Here is a 20,290-nt window from a genome sequence, read left to right on the forward strand (position 1 = left end):
GGACCCCTAGGGGGTCCTCAGAGTTACTACAGGGGGTCCCCCAAATCTCTGTGTGATAGAAGTTTTTTTTTCTTCTCCTTTTTTATATTAACCACTTGAACCCTAGCGTCATATTCTGAAAACTTTAGCCAAAAATAGCAGATCTACAAGCTCACAACGCCTCGCACTTGGCGTTGTGAGCTCGTAGATCGGCTATTTCCGGCAAAGAGGTTTGGTGTAGAGGAGAAAAAGAGTAGACTAAGTTCAAGAGGTTAAATATTTGAAAACACAAAGAGTCTGGGGGTCCCTGCTTCATCTCTCTCTCAACTAAGGGGTCCCCGGCCTGAAAACATTGAAGACACCTGATATAGAGTAAAGCACTGTTTCCCAAAGACTGGGTCGGGACCCATTTGTGGGTCACAGACACATTTTTATGGGTCACGACTCGAGTAAAAATCCCATTTTCTTTTCCTTCAAAAAATATATATTAAAAAAAGTAATTTTATCTTTAGAAAAGCTCTCAACGCGGGGCGAAGCATCGTGTTGTGAGCTTGTAGATCTGTTCTTTCCACTAGTTTGGGTCCTGGACGTATGTGTAATTTCTCTTTTGGTTCACGGGCTAATAGGTTTGGGAACCACTGGAGTATAGCATACTGTACGTGCATGTTATGTAGAATCATTTTAGTCCCAAGTTGAAGTTGCAATCCATAACCTTTAATTGTGAATAAAACAATATTTTAGCTGCTTGAGCCCGTGACATTTTCAAAAATAGTAGATCTGCACGCTCACAATGTGTCATACCACGAGCGTGTAGATTGTAATTCTTTGAAAATGTGTGTCTATTTGTGAAACCTTTTGAAAATGTCCAGCTATATTGTCATGCCTTACACCAGGGTAATAGTGGTTAAATGCATTCTACAGCATACAAACCAATTACTTCACATAATATACAGATAGATTGTATGTTTTCTTTCTTTGTAAATAGATGTAGACAATAACAGGATCTTTTTGCAGGAACAAAACTGGGCTCTAGGAACTGCACACTTGAAAATGAAGATCCAACTCTGAAGCACTTTATGGAGTCTTCAACAGTATCATTAAAATCTTGCTCCACCCAATCTAAGGACCCTGGGGATGAGACGGAGCTCCACATAATCAATATCCCAGAGAATGCTGGCATTCGGTAAAATACATGACGTTTATTACGCTAGTACTAAATGTTACTGTCTGGTATGTCAATATGGCTTGCTCTAGTAGCGGACACAATGCATATAAACTGCATATCAGCAATTCAATGTGTCACCTTAAAGTCATTAGCTACTCAAAAATGAATATGTCACTCAAATATTGTGTGACCAACACTGGCATAATTATGTCAAAGGATTACATTTGGCTTCACTGATGATATCACTGTTACAAGATAGATACCAAGAGTATTTATAAAACCTATTGGGCAATAAAGTCGCTCACTTGTAAAATCACCATGCCACAAAGACCATAAGTCAGACAACCAATATTACTTACGATATATATTTTGAGGCATCCAATGTATCTAAGTCTTTACCTTTATGGTATATGAATTCTTGTCATATGAAATGTGACTTTTACTATCTCTAATTGGTGTCTCTTGTTGCAGCAACGTATCGGTTCACGTGGATACAGAGAAGACCATCAGTGTGTTCTTGAGAGGACCGCAGGGCACCACCTGGAGCTTCCTTAACGCACGTTTGGTTAAGTTTGGTGTAAGCATCAGTGCACACACACACTCAAGTACAGGCACGTGCACACATAGACATCAAAGGGGGCTTGAGCCCCTGCCCTTTTATCCGTCAGTAAAAAGTGCCCTTTCCAAATGCAGTTTTTATTATGGTGCAAGAAATGCAAATGCCTCCTTTCCATGCCATACCTGAAGGCAGCATTCAAGAGAGTTGCCTTGTCCAACTTTTCCTGAACTTGAATGCAGGATCCTATGTTGAAAGAATTGCCCTCTTTGTAGAAATCCATGCCGTTACGCCACATCTCCAGTATTGACTTGATTGTGCTTAGTTTAGTGTGGTATCACATACCGAAAATAGCCGACCTCCAAGATCACAACACGTCGCAGTGTGACGCGTTGTGAGCCTGGAGGTCTGCTATTTTTGATATTTCCACCAAAAGGCCCTTTTAGAAGTTTTAGCCCCTGCCTCTCTAACATTCTCTGCACGTCCCTGCTCAAGTATTTATCTGTACTAGTACTGTATATCAATATATCATACAGACAGATACTATAATTATAGATGCCATATACTGTATACAGGGAAATACAATATATACAGTAGGCTATATATTTTCATACACCACCCGCTTTTGCAGACTCTCTGAGTCGTCAGACTTTACCGTTTATTATTATTCTCCTGTGTAAGCTGTAGCAGTATGCAGTATGGTGTAAAGTACATTTACTCAAGTACTGTACATAAGTAACATTTTGAGGTATTTGTACTTTACTGGAGTATTTCAAATTTACAATACTTTTACTTCTACTCCACTATCCAAATACTGTACTTTTACTCCACTACAAACAATGTTAGTTAATTACTATCTACTACTTTTGCAGATATGAATTATAATATTACAAAACACACCTTAATCACTTGAGCCCTATTTTATTCCTAGGCTATTTGAAAACAGCCGATCTACAAGCTCACAACGGGTCGCATCACAATGCATTGTGAGCTTGTAGATCTGCTATTTTCAAACATTTTGTACTTTTACTTTTGGTATTTTAAGTATATTTTGATAACAATTTTAACTTTTACTCAAGTACATTTTTAATTCCAACATATTGCAGTATTGATACTTTTACTTAAGTAAAACATTTGAGTACCTTTTCCACCCCTGGCAGACAGTAGGACTGTTAGATAACTCCCTCTACAACTAAATGAAAAAAAAAGAAGAGAAAAAAAGAAGAGAAAAACAAGATCTGTCTTTGACAGCCAGCCTATCCCATGTCATTGAAACTCCACCACATATCTGTTTTTCTGTCAATCAACACCACATCACACCACACAATTTTATATATCGTTACTGTCCGGCACAAACCTCTTATCTCCAAGTTTCAAATGTGTATTCTTTGGTAAATTAAAGCCCTTTTTCATCATACACGAGTGTTGCACGAGGGTAGTGAAAATAGCCGATCTACATGCACACAACGCCTCGCACCGCGAGCCGTTGTGTGTATGTAGATTGGCTATTTTCACTATTTTAAATCATTGTCTAAATGATAAACACAAAACGACCGGTTTTGGACATACAAGGTTTCCACCCGACAACGACAATATATATATATATATATATATTTTTTTTTTCTTTACCCTGAACCGTCTTCACTTTTTCTCCCTCCCCAACAGTCTAATAATGAAATCCTTCTGCCGAGCATCCCGCATGTTCTCCTGCCATCAGTCACTCTGTCCAGTGACAGCGCCGCCGACGTGCAGAGGAAGGCGCTGGATCATTTTAAAGCCAAGACCTTCACCAGCTACACCGAAACCACCGGTGATTCACTGGTGCTGAGGAGCAGAGATCACCCAACAGGAGGTAAAATAAACAAAGAGTACACTATTATTAGACCTTTATCAGTCCCTCTCGAGGGGGAGCAGCTGATGGCTGCTCAGATGGTCGTGATGAGCGCTCGGGACGGAGCAGCTGAGGGGTAAAGTGTCTTTGCTCAGTCAAGCTGGGTTCAAACCTGGATGTTTCAAGCAGTGCGATTACATACAAAGTCAATGCAAAGACGAGGCAACCAGGCGCAATGTGAATGATAAGCAACCTCATGGTGGCGCTAGAAGAGGGGAATGTGAGAAATCAGGAGCGGAGGTTGTGGTTTGCCAGCCAAGGAGTGTTTGTGCAAAGTTTGGCATGGATAGGGGCAGCGGTGCCGGAGATAAGAGTAGGGCCAAAAGTGTGATGTAACGTGACGGACGGACAGACTGACGGAGGTACTGACAGACAGCCGGTGGAGGTTTTCATAGTAACTTGCGACCTGACAGTCGCAATTACATTTATGATGTGGTGTACAGTATGTTTTAAGAAATATATATATATATATGTTACAGTATGTTTGGGTAACTCAGTACGTTCATTGTAAGAGCGCTTGTTTTGTCGTTCACCACACACCAATCACCACCAGATGGCGACGACAGCCATTCACTAGTGAAGGCGCTGACGTCACTCGTTTGCGACTCTCTTTCTTTATTTACTAGCCTAGCTCGGCAGTGTTTAGCCATTAGCTTACTATGAGCTAGGGAGCGCTCCATTGTAGTCACTTGGACAGGGCGTTTATCGTGGGCTTGCCCAGGCCTTACGGCCTGGGCATAAATATAACGATTGCATTCACCACGGCTTCGTAACTCGCGCGGCGCTCCGCCGGCCGCTGGCCTTCGCGCCGCTTGCAATGTCGTGGACAATCGAGCGGCTCCGCCTGGAGGACGTTGTTTTGGCTCAAAGCGACCGCTTGTTCCGCCCCGTGCCGCACGACGAGTGCTCCGTTTCTCGACCGTACTGTTTCTCTATCAAACCGTGACATATATATATATATATTTAGTTTTGTTTAGCTAATTATGTCCTCTTCTCAATACCAGACCCCCAGGCACCAGACGCTACCATCACAACTATTCCCCCTCATCAGATGCCCTTGCTGATGCAGCTGTACACCTCCCCTGACTATCGTTCACCTCTGGACCCCAACACCAAGGTGCAGAGCGACAAGAGGATCTACGCAGAGGTGGGAAACCTCCAGACATTCTTCTGTTATTAACCCATTTAGGCCTAGAATTAGAAGGATTCAAAAGACACTTATAGAATCGGGTCAAAATTCTAATTTTCACGATTTCTCAAAAATAGCTGATCTACAAGCTCGCAGCGCGGCACTCGGTGCCGCGCTGTGAGCTTGTATATCTGCTATTTTTCAATAGTTAAAGCATAAAATAATGAAACACAAAATGTGTACCCGTTCTAAATGGGTTAATGTTGTATTTTATACAGGACTACACGTTAGAAAGGTCGTACTTGCATGGAATAAGGATGTTAAAGGAGTAGTTCACCCCCAAAATGACTTTTTTTCTATTGATTACTCATGCCATGGAGACTTGAGTTCAATAACATTTTTAGTGTTTTGTCGCATTCCTAAGACAATAATTTGATTTAAATAAATGTATCCACATTATTTCGATCCGTAATCAATGCGGCGAATTTACTGTAATCAGATTCTTGTCTTTATCTCCATGGCGTGAGTAATCAATAGAAAAATTGTCATTTTGTGGGTGAACTACTCCTTTAAGCAATATACTGTACATTAAATCATTGTGGGGGAGGGATGCATGTCTTTAACACGTCAGTGTGAAGCATGACAGTTAAACTACAAGGACACTTTTTTGGTAGAGGTTTACAATATGTTGTGTAGCTACCTTGTCATAGTGCAGCTCCGATCCAGATCTTTCTCCTGGGTTTTGGGTTTGTCATTTTAAACATTGGCAGAATCCACTGGGTTTATGTGCTAAAAGAGTGATTTTAATACCTGTTTCACTGTGCAGTGTAAGAATATTGTTACTGTCGAGCAGAAACCTCGTTCTCCAAGTTTCAAGTTTGTACGTTTTTTCACCAAGTAAAGCCCTGCTTCATCATACAAGGCCGTCGCACAAAAGTAGTGAAAACAGCCGATCTACAAGCACACAACCCCTCGCGGTGCGAGGCGTTGTGTGCTTGTAGATCTGCTGTTTTCACTAGTTTAGTTCATTTTTAAAACGATAAATACAAAACGAAAGGTCTTGGACATACACCGACAAGGACGATATGTTTTAATCACTGGAGCATCTATGGAAGATATTTCACCAATATTTGGAGTTGCATCATGGCAATGTAACTACACAACCAAAACTACCGAAGTGTCATTTTGCTATAAGACTGAAGGTTTTATACTGAGATCACTTCATGTTTTACTATTGGAAAAGCATACATTTGCCCAGGGTTTGACCATGAAAGAATAGAAAAGACTAGATAAAGCTAGCAAAGCCTGTGTTGTTGTGCCAGCTATGGAGCACAGAAAGTCAATACATTTCTTTAAATGCAAACTGACAATTCACAGAAGAAAACCCAAAGACCTTCTCCCACACCTACTCTGTATGCAAACTTATTTAAGTAATTTCCATTCAGACGGGATCATGTTTATTTCATGTTGACTGTGTGTGTTCTGCAGATCTCTGGGCGAACTCTTGGGGAGATCATCCTGACCATCAAGGTGATCAGGTGTTTCGTGCGCTCCAAAGACTCGTGTCCGGTGGAGAAGGAGATGCCGTTCATACCCGAGGCGTGCTCCTCTAAGGTGTGCCCCAACAGCACCCGTGTCAGCTTCTCTCTGGAGCAACTTCAGGAGCTGGCCTCCACCACCTGGGACCTGGAATGCTCTGTTAAGTTCTGCTTCAGTGAGGTAAGAGGAGTTAAAGTGTACCGTGTGTACAGTACGTCAAGCATGGCCAGAACAGCGTTTAGCATTACGATTATGATTACATGAGTGAATGAATATGCAATCATACATTAAGAATGCTCTTCTCCAGCATTATAACAAGACAGGTGGATCTCGGAACACAAGCCTGTTACATACTCGATAACAAATGTATCGAGTACAGCGGTATCAATAAGCTTTGGGCTTATCAAGCCTGTTCGAGCATATAGCATCCCATGACATCATGTTTAAACAATCAAGACAATAGACGATCAAGAAATTATTACAGTACTATTCCTAATATGAAGCCATTTAACATATTTTGCTCATTAATGATAGGCAAAATCTTTTTTACTTTTGTTAATTGTCATCCTCATAGATGGTGGTCAGCCACAAACAACTGGTCAATAATAAGAGATACCCGTTCAGAATTTGTCGTATCATCTTTCCACAAAATATTAGAAAACGCTCAACAGTGGGCTCAATAAAAGCCCGGCTCAATAAGCAGGATCGATAAGGTGCTCATTATCAATAAAAGTTTACGAGCTCCATCCCTAGTTGAGAATAGAGAGATACATCTCGTACAAACAAAAGATTGGATCCAGCTACAGTATAAACAGATACTAGACTAGAGATTCTGAGGGATGAACTTTAACATTCAATCAAAAAAAACATCACAGATTCTTTTCTAATGCCTCATTGTACTCAATCACAACAACAGCTGTTACAGTATATTAATTTAGCTTGGCCTGCTGTTAACTTCAGCTGACATGTACAGTACAGCATCGCTGCTCGTCGTGCCTTTGTTTTTCACAAAACTAGATTAAAGATTTGTATTTGTTACATCTGATATACAAGTACACAAGTGATTTTGTTCAATCTTACATAAAGTGTCAAGTGCCTGTGTGTGGGAAGTGTTAAATAATACAGCGGGTGAGGGGTGGTGCGGGGGACTATGTGCGTGCATAGTACTGAAGCTGCCTCTTTGAGTGTTTAGACAGACAGTCAACAGGCATTAAGTGTCAGTGGTTCATAAACCTGGTTGTCTGGGGGAAGTAGCTGTCTTTGAGCCGACCGCTCTCGCTCTTCAAGTTTGCGGAACCACGCGCCAGATGGTAGCAGGCAGAAACAATACCAATGTTTCAAGCTTTGATCTAAAAAGTAAGCAGTATATCCAGAGTGAACTCACAGTGGTATATAATATTTCTCGGCTATTTCAAAGCTTGTGACATTCAGGCCTTTCAAGTGTAGTTGATGAGCCGCCACGTGGACTTAATGATGTGTTCCTTTTGACCTTCTCATCAGCAATGTGGAGACGGGGGAAGAGTGAAGAGGAACCTGGAGGTTACCCAGCCGAGTACGCTGCCGCCAAGTGAGTTCAGTTTTTACTCACAAAACATCCTTCACACATTTGTGTGGATGATTTACTGTATTCAGTCTGACCTTCAAGATCCAGTTGTTGCCGTTTTTCAATTAACTTTGGCATCGGACATGTGCAGATGTTACTCTTGTGCAACAGCAGCAGACTAGATTTATATCTATGTTACCGTGAGTAATTTTATTATGAGGCTAATTACAGACCAGCTCATTTGTATGTGACTTATGTTCCGATGTCCCTGTAATTGTGTCTTTTCAAACAAGGGACATTATTCAGATTTGTGCACACAAAACATTCAAGATTTTTAGGTGATAGCTAGAAAACTACACCGCAGTGAAGTGAATAGCTCTTCACCCTGGACTCTGATAGAGGCTTTAGATTGTCTGGCGTTGCCAGCCTCTATCACACACTTCGTTTTGGGAAGAGAGTCTGGGATTTCATTTCTGGGATTTGCCCCAAACCACGTGCCCCAAGCTTACAGAAACCACGTGCCCCAAGCATACAACCCTGATTGGCCAACCCTTGAAGCTGGTTGAGGAAGGATCTCAATGGATCGGTGCTGTTGTTGTGTTCGGTCTGGTTTATTAACCAGGCAAGGCTTTAGAGGGTCCTCAGAATTACCACAGGGGGTCCTCCAAATCTTTGTGTGATAGAAACTCCCCTTTTTTATATTAACCACTTGAACCCTAGCGTACATATTCTGATAACTTTAGCCAAAAATAGCAGATCTACAAGCTCACAATGCCTCGCGCTGCGAGGCGTTGTGAGCTTGTAGATCGGCTATTTTCGGCAAAGTGGTTTGGTGTTTGTGGTTTAGGGGAAAAAGAGCAGACTAAGTACAGAGTGAAAGATCAAGTTTATTAATTATTGACCGTTCAAGTGGTTAGATATTTGAAAACACGCATTAACATGAATCCAAAATACACTGATGATTGTGCTATCAAACAATGAAACTACCGGTATATGGAATCTATGAAAAGGTTATGGGAGTCCCTGCTTCATCTCGCTCTCAACTAAGGGGTCCTTGGCCTGAAAACATTGAAGACCCCTGCTTTAGTGTTAGGGTTATATATATATATATATATATCGTCACTGTCGGGCCGAAACCTTGTATCTCCAAGTCTCAAGTTTGTACGTTTTTTCACCAAGTAAAGCCCTGCTTCATCATACAAGGCTGTCGCACAAAAGTAGTGAAAACAGCCGATCTACAAGCACACAACGCCGTGCTTGTAGATTTGCTATTTTCACTAGTTTAGTTCATTTTTAAAACGTTAAATACAAAACGTAAGGTCTTGGACATACAAGGTTTCCACCCGACAACGACGATATATATAATATGTTGTCTTTTGCCATGCTTTAGGCATAACTCACACAAAACCCCAGTCGCGTAATCTTTCTTGTTTTCATGGCTACCGCTGCTTTCCATCCGCACTGACGCTTGCACAGGTTGTCGTCATGGAGATGAGAGGTCAGGATATGTCGTGGAGTGTGTGTGTGTGTGTGTGTGTGTGTGTGTGTGTGTGTGTGTGTGTGTGGGAGGGCGATGTGGGTGGGGCCTCCTCCTTTAGGAAGGTCTGCAGTCTGACCTTGTGGCCACAATCAGGACTAATGACCCCCCAGGGAGGGAGGGGTGGGGGGGGGGGGTCCATTGTGTGTGACTGTGTGTGTGTGTGTGTGTGTAAGGGGTCTTAAGCTGGACAGCCGTCCAAACGCGCAGCTTTGGGCCTGGTGCCTTGAGCATATTTAACACAAAGAGGGGAAGGTGTCATTCTTCAAAGGGAGGACAATCTCCGGGCAGATGAGACAGGAACAAATCTCACATTCCTCAGTGACTGCGTGTCGCCCCGGGGGGAGCGCCTATTATTTTTCTCGGCTGTTTTTCTTTTTCGATTCATTCTTAGCGAAAAATAAAATGCTGATAAAACGTAGTTTCATGTTTTGGCTCGGTAAAAACGTCGCTGCCGGGCTCTGTGAATTAGTTATTTTTTTCCTCCGACTTCCTATTTCCTTTATTTCACGTGGGAGTACAAAGATGCAGGTTGGCGCATCAGTGTTGTAATGGCGGCCGGCCGGGAAGCTGCCTTGTCTGCTCATTCAGCCTTTCCTGTGTCCTGTTTTCTCTCCTTTTTTAGTGTTTGTGTGTGTGTGCGCTTTTTTTTTTCTTTCTTTTTTTTGAGTCACGTAAGATATTCAAGTTTCTGGAGAGACTGTGGAGAAGCGGGGCTGGTGGCAAGGGATCACGCTTCCTCCCATTAAACAGAAGCAGCCCCATCGTTGACCTAAAAGTTTCTTTCATCCTCGCCTGCCAAGTAATTGCTCACGGAATTAATCAACACGCCCGACTCTCTCACATCTATACCGAGAACTGTTGAACTGTTTTTGTGTGCGCGGTTGGCCACTCATTGGCTGGAGTTCGCCAGTGTTTGCGTGATACGGCTTGCCCTCGGACCACTTGATTGGCCAGGATCTGGGGCTCCGGTTCAGTTCAGCCATCCTTCCTGTTTGGTGGGCGTCCCGGCGGGGGTCTCGCAGGAGTCACAGAGCAGGCCCACTCCTGGTCCCCTCCTGTCCACCTGCACTGGGGGCTTCTTCTTCCTGCCTCTGTTTATTCAGCTCCGCTGTCAAAGCTCCACATAGTTGAGCCGGCACGTGACTGATGGTGCAAAACAAAATGAAAAAGAACAAAGCGAACACCAGGGGAACGAGCCTATTTAAAAAAATAAAATAGAAACACAATAAGATGTGTTCGCTTGTTAGCTGTAAAAAGCTGAACATTTTCAGAGAGCAGCACTGTTTTAGTTTTGTTCAAATGTAAGGAAACGAATAAGGAAAAGAATACACAGAAAACTATCTGACCAAGTATGGCATTATAGTTTCCTATGTAAATTATGTTCCTATTTTGTAACAGAAAATAAAAATGCATACAATACAAACAAAACATACATATCGTCATTGTCGGGTGGAAACCTTGTATGTCCAAGTTTCAAATGTGTACGTTCTTTCGCCAAGTAAAGCCCTGCTTCATCATACAAGGCCGCCGCACAAAAGTAGTGAAAACAGCAGATCTACAAGCACACAAGGCCTTGCGGTGCGAGGCGTTGTGTGCTTGTAGATCGGCAGTTTTCACTAGTTTAGTTCATTTTTTAAAATGACAAATGCAAAACGAACGGTTTTGGACATACAAGGTTTTCACCCGACAACGACGATATGTACACTACATTCAAACCCTACGGAGAGTGACACTGTTGTGCGGCCAAGTATATACTGTGCTTTTAACAATGACTGAGAAAGACACAGTTTCATAAAACTTTGCTACTCTGGGGTCCTGTTAGCCAGAATGACCGCCAGATGTCACACTTGCTCAGCACTCAGGGGGCCACTTTGTGCTGGCAGATCAAACGGGTCAAGGTTCCAGCTGGACCAGCATCCGTGTGCTTGTTAGCCTTAAATAGAATGTCAATATTTCAGAGCCACCTCCTGATAACGTTATAATGAAAATGACACTATTGCAGGAATTGTATAACTGCATATTAGGCTTTAAAGTGCTAGTGTCCATACAATTCAGTTAAATGGGGCATGTCCCGAAGGATTTTTCCATCTCCTCTCTCCCTGCTGATGGGGAAAAGTTTCTAACCTGGCTTTAACCCAACTTAATGACTACAGATTAGAAGATGCAAATCTCGTTGGATGGTGGCAGGGGTTACTGCCAAACGTACAGCAAATACACTTAAATACAACTCTTTTTTTGTCGTCTCTTTTCTGTACTCCATGAAGAGAGAGTTGTACAGTATGAAGCCTATTTTACAACATTAGCCAGTATGCATATAGGTAGAGGGTCCAGAGTGAGATGGGTAAAGGGAATGCTTAATTTATACGCGGTCGTATGACGTCGCTTACCAAAAATAGAAGATCTATTCTAGCGTACGTGTATCTAGATCGTCTATTTTCAGAGAGCTACACCGTCGTATGAAGTATAAATCACTGGTGGTTCCCTTCCTCTGCAATTCTTATTCTCCACATGTAGACAGTCTCAGTTCTTGTTTTCAGACAGGCACCCCTAGTGCAGAACAGTGATCTGAGACTCCGTTTGCTATTTTGTTTGTATTCTGTAATTACGGTAATGATGGCTTGTGAAGCGCTAACCCACACTTGACTATGAAGTCAAGTGTCCAATTTGCATTAGACCAAATCAGAAATTCTTTGCACTGATTACTTTCACAACTGGGCTGTGACATACAGTAGGCCCAGATTGACCAGCTCAATGGCGTTGTGTTTAGCGCCCTGAGACTGGGAGGCCAGGGTTCGATCCCCGGTCGGGTCATACCAAAGACTGTAAAAATGGGACCCAATGCCTCCTTGCCTGGCACTCAGCATCAAGGGTCGGATCGGAGGGTTAGATCACCACTATACTGATTTCCCAAGCACGTATGTAAAAATGCAATAATGCAGTTTGAGATTTTCAGAGTAGAGACCTCAGTTGTGTCTTTTAAATCTGTCTGGAAAAACTCACTTTTATAGAATACATTTTTTAACCTGTATTGCTTGAATGTTTTATCTGTTTGTTGCTTTTCATTCCTCTTCTGTATGTGAATAACTTTGTATTGTAAAACACTGTAATTTCTGTTGAGAAAGTCTTATATATAAGTATATAAGAACTGATAAAGGTTCACTATTATCTTTAGTAGCAGTAGTAGTAGAATTAGTTGTAGTAAATACCTCGTAATGATGTACAGTAGTAGTAACTACGCATAATATTACCTTTACAGAGGCTTGTATACATGTTTTTGGTATGTTTTTCAGCACCACCATGTTTTGACTTTGGCCTGGCAGCTGTGTTGGGGATTGCATTCGGTGGGTTTCTAATTGGAGTGCTGCTTATTGGAGCCCTGTGGTTTATCAAGATCAAAACAGGTAAAGGTCCTATTCAAGGTCACCCGTTCTGACTTACACAGATCCTGGTGTTAATTTGGATAATTTTGCTCATAATCTTTGCTGTTACGGGTTGCAGGATATCCATCTGGACTGGACGTGAGTTCAACAGCAGCAACTCTTTCCGGTGAGTAATTAATCCAACTTGCCATTTTACAAAGATACGCTTTTCATATCACATATTGACTTATCGATGAACTCATTTTCCTTTCTTGCAGGATGTCCCTGTTCTCTGACAAAACGACAACCTGTATCGACCAACCCATCCCCCTCGGAGAACAGCAGCGCCAACGCTAGCATCGGCAGCACCCAGAGCACGCCGACAAGCAGCATGGCATGAGATAACTGCCTTCATAACCTCCACCCTTCAAGTACCACCATCTTCCTTTATGCCACTTATATGGGTTTTGTGCTGTAATTTTTACTCAAGCACATACAGTAAACCCCGGCAGACCCTATTTTGGGCATGTCGTTCAAGGCCCCCACACCCCCAAAAAAGCCTAGCCCTATATGCTTAATTTATACAACGTCGTACGACGGTGTCGCACGGCGAAAATAGCGTATCTACTAGCTCACGACACGACGCATAGCGCCGCATTTTGATCTTTGTAGATCCGCTATTTCCGCTGTACCGCGGGGTTTAGGTTTTTAAGTGGCTTAAGAAGCGTTCCCGGCCCGCCCTACGCCTGCATCCTTCACTCTCATAAACGAGCACAATTCTCATCTGTGACCCGCGGAGCCTCCAATCAATGCGGCCGGGGAGCTGGGGGGAGGGTGGAGAGGGGGGTGGGGCGGCGAGGCGAGCAGAGACGGTTTGAAGGATGGCAGGAGTCTGGTTTATGGCTCCTGACACTAACCTCTCTAGCCTCGCTGTAAAGCCCTGGCTCCCAGACAGGAAGTTAAAGAGGGCAATAGAAAAAAAGAGAAAGAAACCCCATTGGCTCCCAGCAACAGGAAAAACAAAGCATATCCCCTAAGAACTAACAGGAAATTCACGGCATTCTTTTCAATGGATTGTGCCGACGTGACGGAGGCACAATAAGAAGTCAGTCAGGGGAAAAGCCGGTCAAAAGATTGACTTTTTGGAAAACATTAGAAGAGAGAAACGGATTCGCATTCATGTCGACGATAAGGAACTTGTCCAGAAGGTTTCAATATGATCATCGTCGTCTTGGGGACAAAATAAGATTAACTTTTAGGATTTCTCACAAATGAAGAAAATGTGCGCTTCCCAGCCCAGGGGGTATTCGTCTTAGAATGTTAGCTCAAACGGTCCATGGCTACCTCTTATCGATTAGAAGTCTGGAGATGAATTCATATTTAACACTAGACTTCTCCAGTGAAGTAACTTTTCTATGCTTCTTTTAATACTTAACCAAAAAAAAAAAAAAGTGTTTCACTGGAGTTGCATCACATATTGTTGCTCCGGGTCAATATTTAACTCCTAGGCAAAATGTAGAACTCCATTTTCATGCAATCCCAAGGTCTATATAAGGAACAATCTTGTTTTATTTTTTTAGTCAGAGTTAAAGAGGCAGACATGTTTTACATTCCAAATTACAGAACAAATTAAAATAAGTCTTACTTAACACATCGGACGCCCACGTGGTTAACGTGTCTTAATTTGCTGGTGCCCATGGCAACGCGTCATTTTACCTACCGGCGAGAGTACTGGCGAGAAAAGTAATCCGAGTAAATGTAATCCGAGTATGTCCTGTTTATTTCGCGAAAATCTTTTCTTTCAGTCAGGACCGTTTTTTATCATTTCTAAGCCACAGTGTTTGTGTTACGGCAGGTAGAAGAGGCTGCCGTTTTGAAATGAAAGTGATTTAAAAGCTAGATTAGGAGAAAACAGCATTTTTGTGCAGCCGCTAAACAGGAAGTCAACGAGACACACAGCACGTCCGGGTGACGTAATTGCGCGCTGCATGTTGGGAAATGGAGTTTGTTTCATCACCGCGGTAGCCAAGTGCAGTAGCTACAGTACAGTATAGTTTACTGTACAACGCATCAAACGCGTCGTGGGCCTCCAGCGACATCAAAGAAATTGACTTGTAGACACCACGTGGGCATCCGATGTGTTAAGATATGCTGATGAACTAGGTTTAATGCGGAAAATGTATCTCTTTGAATGCGATCTCAGGAACTCTTCATTATTGTAAGCTAAAAGACAATAATCATTACTACCACTGTTAATGTACCACATTAGGACAGCAGATTAACTGACTAATACAAGAGTCAGCTTTGTATTGTAGACACTGCATACTTAAATATACTATGGCTATACATACCCCTAAGCCCATCATTCACATTGCAGGCATGAATAATTATCTGGAACAGGGACATGCTGGGCCCCTGATTCAGTCCGGGAAAAAGAGTTGTAGAGGCCCTCATTGCGCGCTATAGAGAGAGATCTCTCTCTATAGCGCTGCTGCTACTCAAAGATTTGCCATTTCAGATCATGACAAGTGACAAGCCAGTGGGCCAATTACATGAATTATATTTCGTCATTGTCGGGTGGAAACCTTGTACGTCCAAAACCATTTTAAAAGTGCGAGGCGTTGTGTGCTTGTAGATCTGCTGTTTTCACTACTTTTGTGCGACAGCCTTGTATGATGAAGCAGGGCTTTGCTTTGCGAGTGAAAACAGCCGATCTACAATCACACAACGCCTCGCACCGCGAGGCGTTGTGTGCTTGTAGATCTGCTGTTTTCACTACTTTTGTGCGACAGCCTTGTATGATGAAGCAGGGCTTTGCTTTGCGAAAAAAATTACAAATTTGAAACTTGGAGATACACGTTTTTTTGCCCGACAGTGACGATTTACTTTGTTGGCCGCCAAGCCCCCAAAATTGAACGAAGGCTGACATTTTATTTTTATTTTTTTCCTAATGGCCGGCCTGGACCGGCCGGGAATGAACCGGCCGTTTGGGAGTTGTCCCGCTTTTCCCAATGGCCAGCACGTCCCTGATCTGGAACTATTCTGTTACTTAGGAGACATGAGTTTGTGTTATAATAAGCCCATTTACTGTACTTGCTATTGCTACTGTACATGTGAGAAAGGATATAGCAGCTATTGTCTAACGTTGTGATTCTCAAACCTTTTCATTTCAAGGACCCCCAGTTTAATGTACACTAGGCCACTATGATTTTTATTTTCATTTTGGTTACATTTGTACACTTTCTGTGTTACAAACCCATAAGGGTCCATTTGGTTCCTAGCTATCAATCGTTTAGCTGGGGACCCCTGGAACCCCCACAAGGACCCCTGGGGGTCCTCGCAACCCCATGTTGAGAACCACTGAGCTAAAGGACAGATGACATATTTCTGTGATATTATCACAGTTGGTTGATGCGGTGTGCGTGCGTGTGTGCGTGTGCGTGTGCGCGTGTGTGTGTGTGTGTGCGTGTGTGTGTGTGCGTGTGCGTGTGCGTGTGCGTGCGTGCGTGCGCATGTGTGTGTGTGTGAACCAATTCTCTGTGTAAATGTACAAATGTAAATGCATTTTATAAGTATATTACCTCTCTTTTACCTCTTTGAAAATACTCGTAACATGTAGTAAACAATTTGGCATAAGCAGACCAAAAAAAAAAAAAAAAAAAGATTACTCACCAAATCGTTTTTTATTTTTTATACTCTGTTGCTTAGACCTTGGTTATCGCCTATAGTAGTTGGTTAATGGAGACATCTAATTTTGAGAAATAATTTATTATTTGTGAAACTTTATTAAAAAAATTATAAACATGTGAGCCTTAAAAGGATCCCTCGCTAATTAGACAAATATGCTTTAATACTTTATAATTGCCCTCTATAGCTAAAGCCAGGGATCCATTTAACAAAACTGATGCTGCATTCAAAAGCTCAAGTTCGTTGTCTGTATTTTAACTAAAGTTCAAATAAAATCAATGAAGTGGAGACAGAAACTCAGAAAGAGAAACTCTCTCTTGTGTGTGTGTTTGTGTGTGTGAGTGTGTGCTTGTGCATGCGTGCATGTGCGTGCGTGTGTGCGTGCGTGCGTGTGTGTGTGCGTGTGTGTGTGTGTGTGTGCGCGCGCGCGTGCGCGTGCGTGCACCCATACCTGCATATTTTGTATGTTTTGCTAGGAACAGGAGAAGAGATTAAACAGGATAAATTGCCTCTTGAGTATTTGTGCAATATAATGAGGTGGAACCTGTAATGTATTGTAATGTAATGTTATGTCTATGGAGTTTATTTGATTCTATTATTCTATTATCAGTATACCACTACTATATCCATATCTGTATTATTATTATTTTATATTTTTCCAATGAAATGGGGGGAAAACAACCTTTTATGGCACTTATCAAATGCACAAAGACGTTTTTATTTTATTTACAGTTCTTAATTCTATTGAGATATTTGTATTTTTATGTTTTTTCATGTTTGTTAAATGGATGCTGTCATAGACAGTATACACCCGTTATATGTGTAAACCAAATTGCAAATACAGTGTGATAGTATATATACAGTTACTTGCTTTTACCATTTTTTCATAAGCCCTCGCCTTATAATTAGGCTGAGACAGTTAAGTCCTCATTGTTAATCTATCCATTTGTAACTCAGAGAGTGTGCAAATGTAACCAAATGGACCCTTATGGCAGTGGTTCTCAAACTCACTGAAAACATTTTGTTCCAGGGATACAATATTTGTGTTTTTTCTAGTGCTGTCCGAGTTAACTAAATTAATCGCAATTAACTCACCGTTATGTTAATCGCGATTAATTATTTTAATCGCAATTAATCGCATATTTACAAACATTACTACAATATCGGCTATATTGGCTACAAGGTCCATCCCTGTTGATGTAACAAAAAATACAATGTATAATTAAAACATAAAGGTGGACACAACAGTAATCATTTAGCAGATCCTTAGACCCATCAGCTGAAGTCTGTTTAATGAAATACCATTATGATTTATTCAGGTTTTTAATTGATTTCGAATAAAAGATTAACATACTTTTGCATAAATCCAGCAAATATTTACACTCCCAAGTTAATAGGGCCACAAAAGACTTGAAAGATATCCCTCTAAGTTACATTGTGACCTGATAAAAGCTGATGACTTATTTGCGATTAATCGCGCGATTAACTATATAAATCATGCGATTAATCGCGATTAAAATATTTAATCGTTGGACACCACTAGTTTTTTCATATAAATGTGTATAGTTTTAAACTTGTTATACTGCTTTTGATAGCATTGACTAACTATCTTGCTGGTGTACCCCACTTTGAGAACCACTCTTCCTTGTGGGTCAATTTTGGTTATACATTTGTATACTCTCTTAATAGTCAGGGGATATCTTCAAAAATAGTGTCAATTCACAGTTTTGTGGGAGCTGCCTTTACCCCAAGGAATGTTTTTCATGCAAAACAAATGCTTGCAATGGATTCAGAATCATGAAAAACCACTAGTTTGACCCCTCACATGCTACTTAAAGCATATTTATTTTGGTGTGTTTTATCCTGTATAGTTAATTTAATGTAATGGGTCCCCAACTTTCAGAAGCTGTAACGGATTCTCCTAGGGAAACTGAATTTCAGTCTTTGTGAGATGTGTTACTAGACACCTTTACAAACACATTGGTGAAGACATTTTTTGGTAAGGAATTTATTCCAGGACTTTTTAAGATATCCCCTGACTACAATCGACACAGATGATTTTGCTGTGCGTGATTCCCCTGCTGACCAATAACACACAGACATCCGGACATCTTGGTTTTGTTGACATCATGTGATATCTGGCTATATACGCTTCGTCGATGATGCTGGGATCATTCACAGACTGCGGACAAGCGGCCATCATAAACTGCTATGTATAGCACCAGAAAATGTATTATGTATAAACACCATTTAATGGTGCTATATGGAACCATTAGAGATGCCTAAACTAAGCTGAAGAACCAGCTCAGAGCCTCTAAAAGAACCATGTACTGTAGGCCCCAGGGGCTTAACGTGCTGCAGCTCAACCACCCCAAATTACGGATGAACGATCCACAATTGTGTGTGTGTGTGTGTGTGTGTGTGTGTGTGTGTGTGTGTGTGTGTGTGTGTGTGTGTGTGTGTGTGTGTGTGTGTGTGTGTGTGTGTGTGTGTGTGTGTGTGTGTGTGTGTGTGTGTGTGTGTGTGTGTGTGTTCTGGACAGATTCAGACTCTTACATATCAGATGCAGCGCGTATAGATCCACCCTGACTGACTGGCCTGGCCCCATGTTGACAGGGCATTGACAGAAAACTGTGAAAACAAGACGTGCTGTCAGTTAATCCTCCGGTTAACCCCGTCGATCCCTGCCTACAACCTCCTGACAAGAGCCTTTTCCCCCTCGGAGATGGACTGGAAACCCACCATGAAAACCAGCTGCACAGACAGTGCACACAGCAGTGGCGTCAGTTCAGCAAAAGCTAAGGTATGGCAACGTGACTGGTGTCTTCTTCGGGCGTGCGGAAGACACCGTCCTGTCATGTTGCCGTACCTTAGCAACAGGCATGATGAATTTATTTTAAGAAGTACATTCTACCACTTTTTGTGGTCACATGTTGAGATACTGGATTCTGATTGGCTTAAAACAGTGGTAAATCAGTCAACAACCTTGAGTTGGCTCATGGACCCCGCCCACTGTTGTGTTGCAGTTGATTGTAACTAAATAACCTTGCAAGTTACAACTGTGTTTTCTTTCATTTATATGGTAGAAAAGCAATTTACCATTCGAGGGTTGTGGGTTGTTGGCTGATTTACCACTGTTTCAGGGTTGTGGCATGAGGCGGAGCCGAGTGCCAAACAATCAGCCAACAACCCACTCCCTCTCATGGTAAATGGCTTACTTTTATTTTTCCCCCTGTAGCCAAGGAATGGCAGCTGCCATACCTTGCCATATCCAATTGACGCCTCTGGCACACAGCAGATGGAATGTGCTGTGTGCATTGTGTAGATTTACTGGGAGGAGGAAGGAAGTTTTCAGACTCGTGTGTGTAAGTCCACGAATGTCCGCGTGATTTATACTTAGCCGTACGGCGGTGTTGTGGCGCCGAAAATAGCCGATCTACACAGTACAAGCTCGCACCACGTCACAAAGTACACACTCTTCAAACATATTTCTTTTCATTATTACGTACTGTAGCAGTTGTTTCATCAAAAGCTTGTGTGTGTGTGTGTGTGTGTGTGTGTGTGTGTGTGTGTGTGTGTGTGTGTGTGTGTGTGTGTGTGTGTGTGTGTGTGTGTGTGTGTGTGTGTGTGTGTGTGTGTGTGTGTGTGTGTGTGTGTGTGTGTGTGTGTGTGTGTGTGGCGTGCACGCGCCTGTGTGTGTTTTAGGATTCGCAGAATTTTTACTAATATTTATGTTATCCTTCAAAATAGAACAAGACATTCAGTTCCTTTGCAGGAAACAAACATTCAAACAAAAAAACATTCACAGGAGTGGCATCCATGACACTTGTATCCCAGCTCTCTTTATTCCAGGAAGGAACAGATCATTTTGGATAGAGGCTTTCGTAGCCTCATTGTAACTA

General features: G+C 42.1%; 1 protein-coding gene across 1 annotated transcript in view; it reads left to right on the top strand.

Annotated features, from left to right (window-relative positions):
- The window catches only part of eng (endoglin), an 85,763-nt gene extending 65,800 nt beyond the window's left edge, over positions 1 to 19,963 (top strand). Inside the window, exons 6-14 of the mRNA XM_080742674.1 lie at positions 994 to 1,162; positions 1,616 to 1,721; positions 3,366 to 3,552; positions 4,596 to 4,738; positions 6,209 to 6,439; positions 7,760 to 7,826; positions 12,633 to 12,743; positions 12,841 to 12,888; positions 12,980 to 19,963. Coding sequence (XP_080598800.1) covers positions 994 to 1,162; positions 1,616 to 1,721; positions 3,366 to 3,552; positions 4,596 to 4,738; positions 6,209 to 6,439; positions 7,760 to 7,826; positions 12,633 to 12,743; positions 12,841 to 12,888; positions 12,980 to 13,101 — 1,184 coding nt within the window. The 3' untranslated portion in view covers positions 13,102 to 19,963. The remainder of the gene's footprint in view (positions 1 to 993; positions 1,163 to 1,615; positions 1,722 to 3,365; positions 3,553 to 4,595; positions 4,739 to 6,208; positions 6,440 to 7,759; positions 7,827 to 12,632; positions 12,744 to 12,840; positions 12,889 to 12,979) is intronic.
- The last annotated feature ends 327 nt before the right edge of the window (positions 19,964 to 20,290 follow it).

This window comes from Nannobrachium achirus, assembly GCF_963921795.1.
Source record: "Nannobrachium achirus genome assembly, chromosome: 15".
Taxonomy (NCBI): domain Eukaryota; kingdom Metazoa; phylum Chordata; class Actinopteri; order Myctophiformes; family Myctophidae; genus Nannobrachium; species Nannobrachium achirus.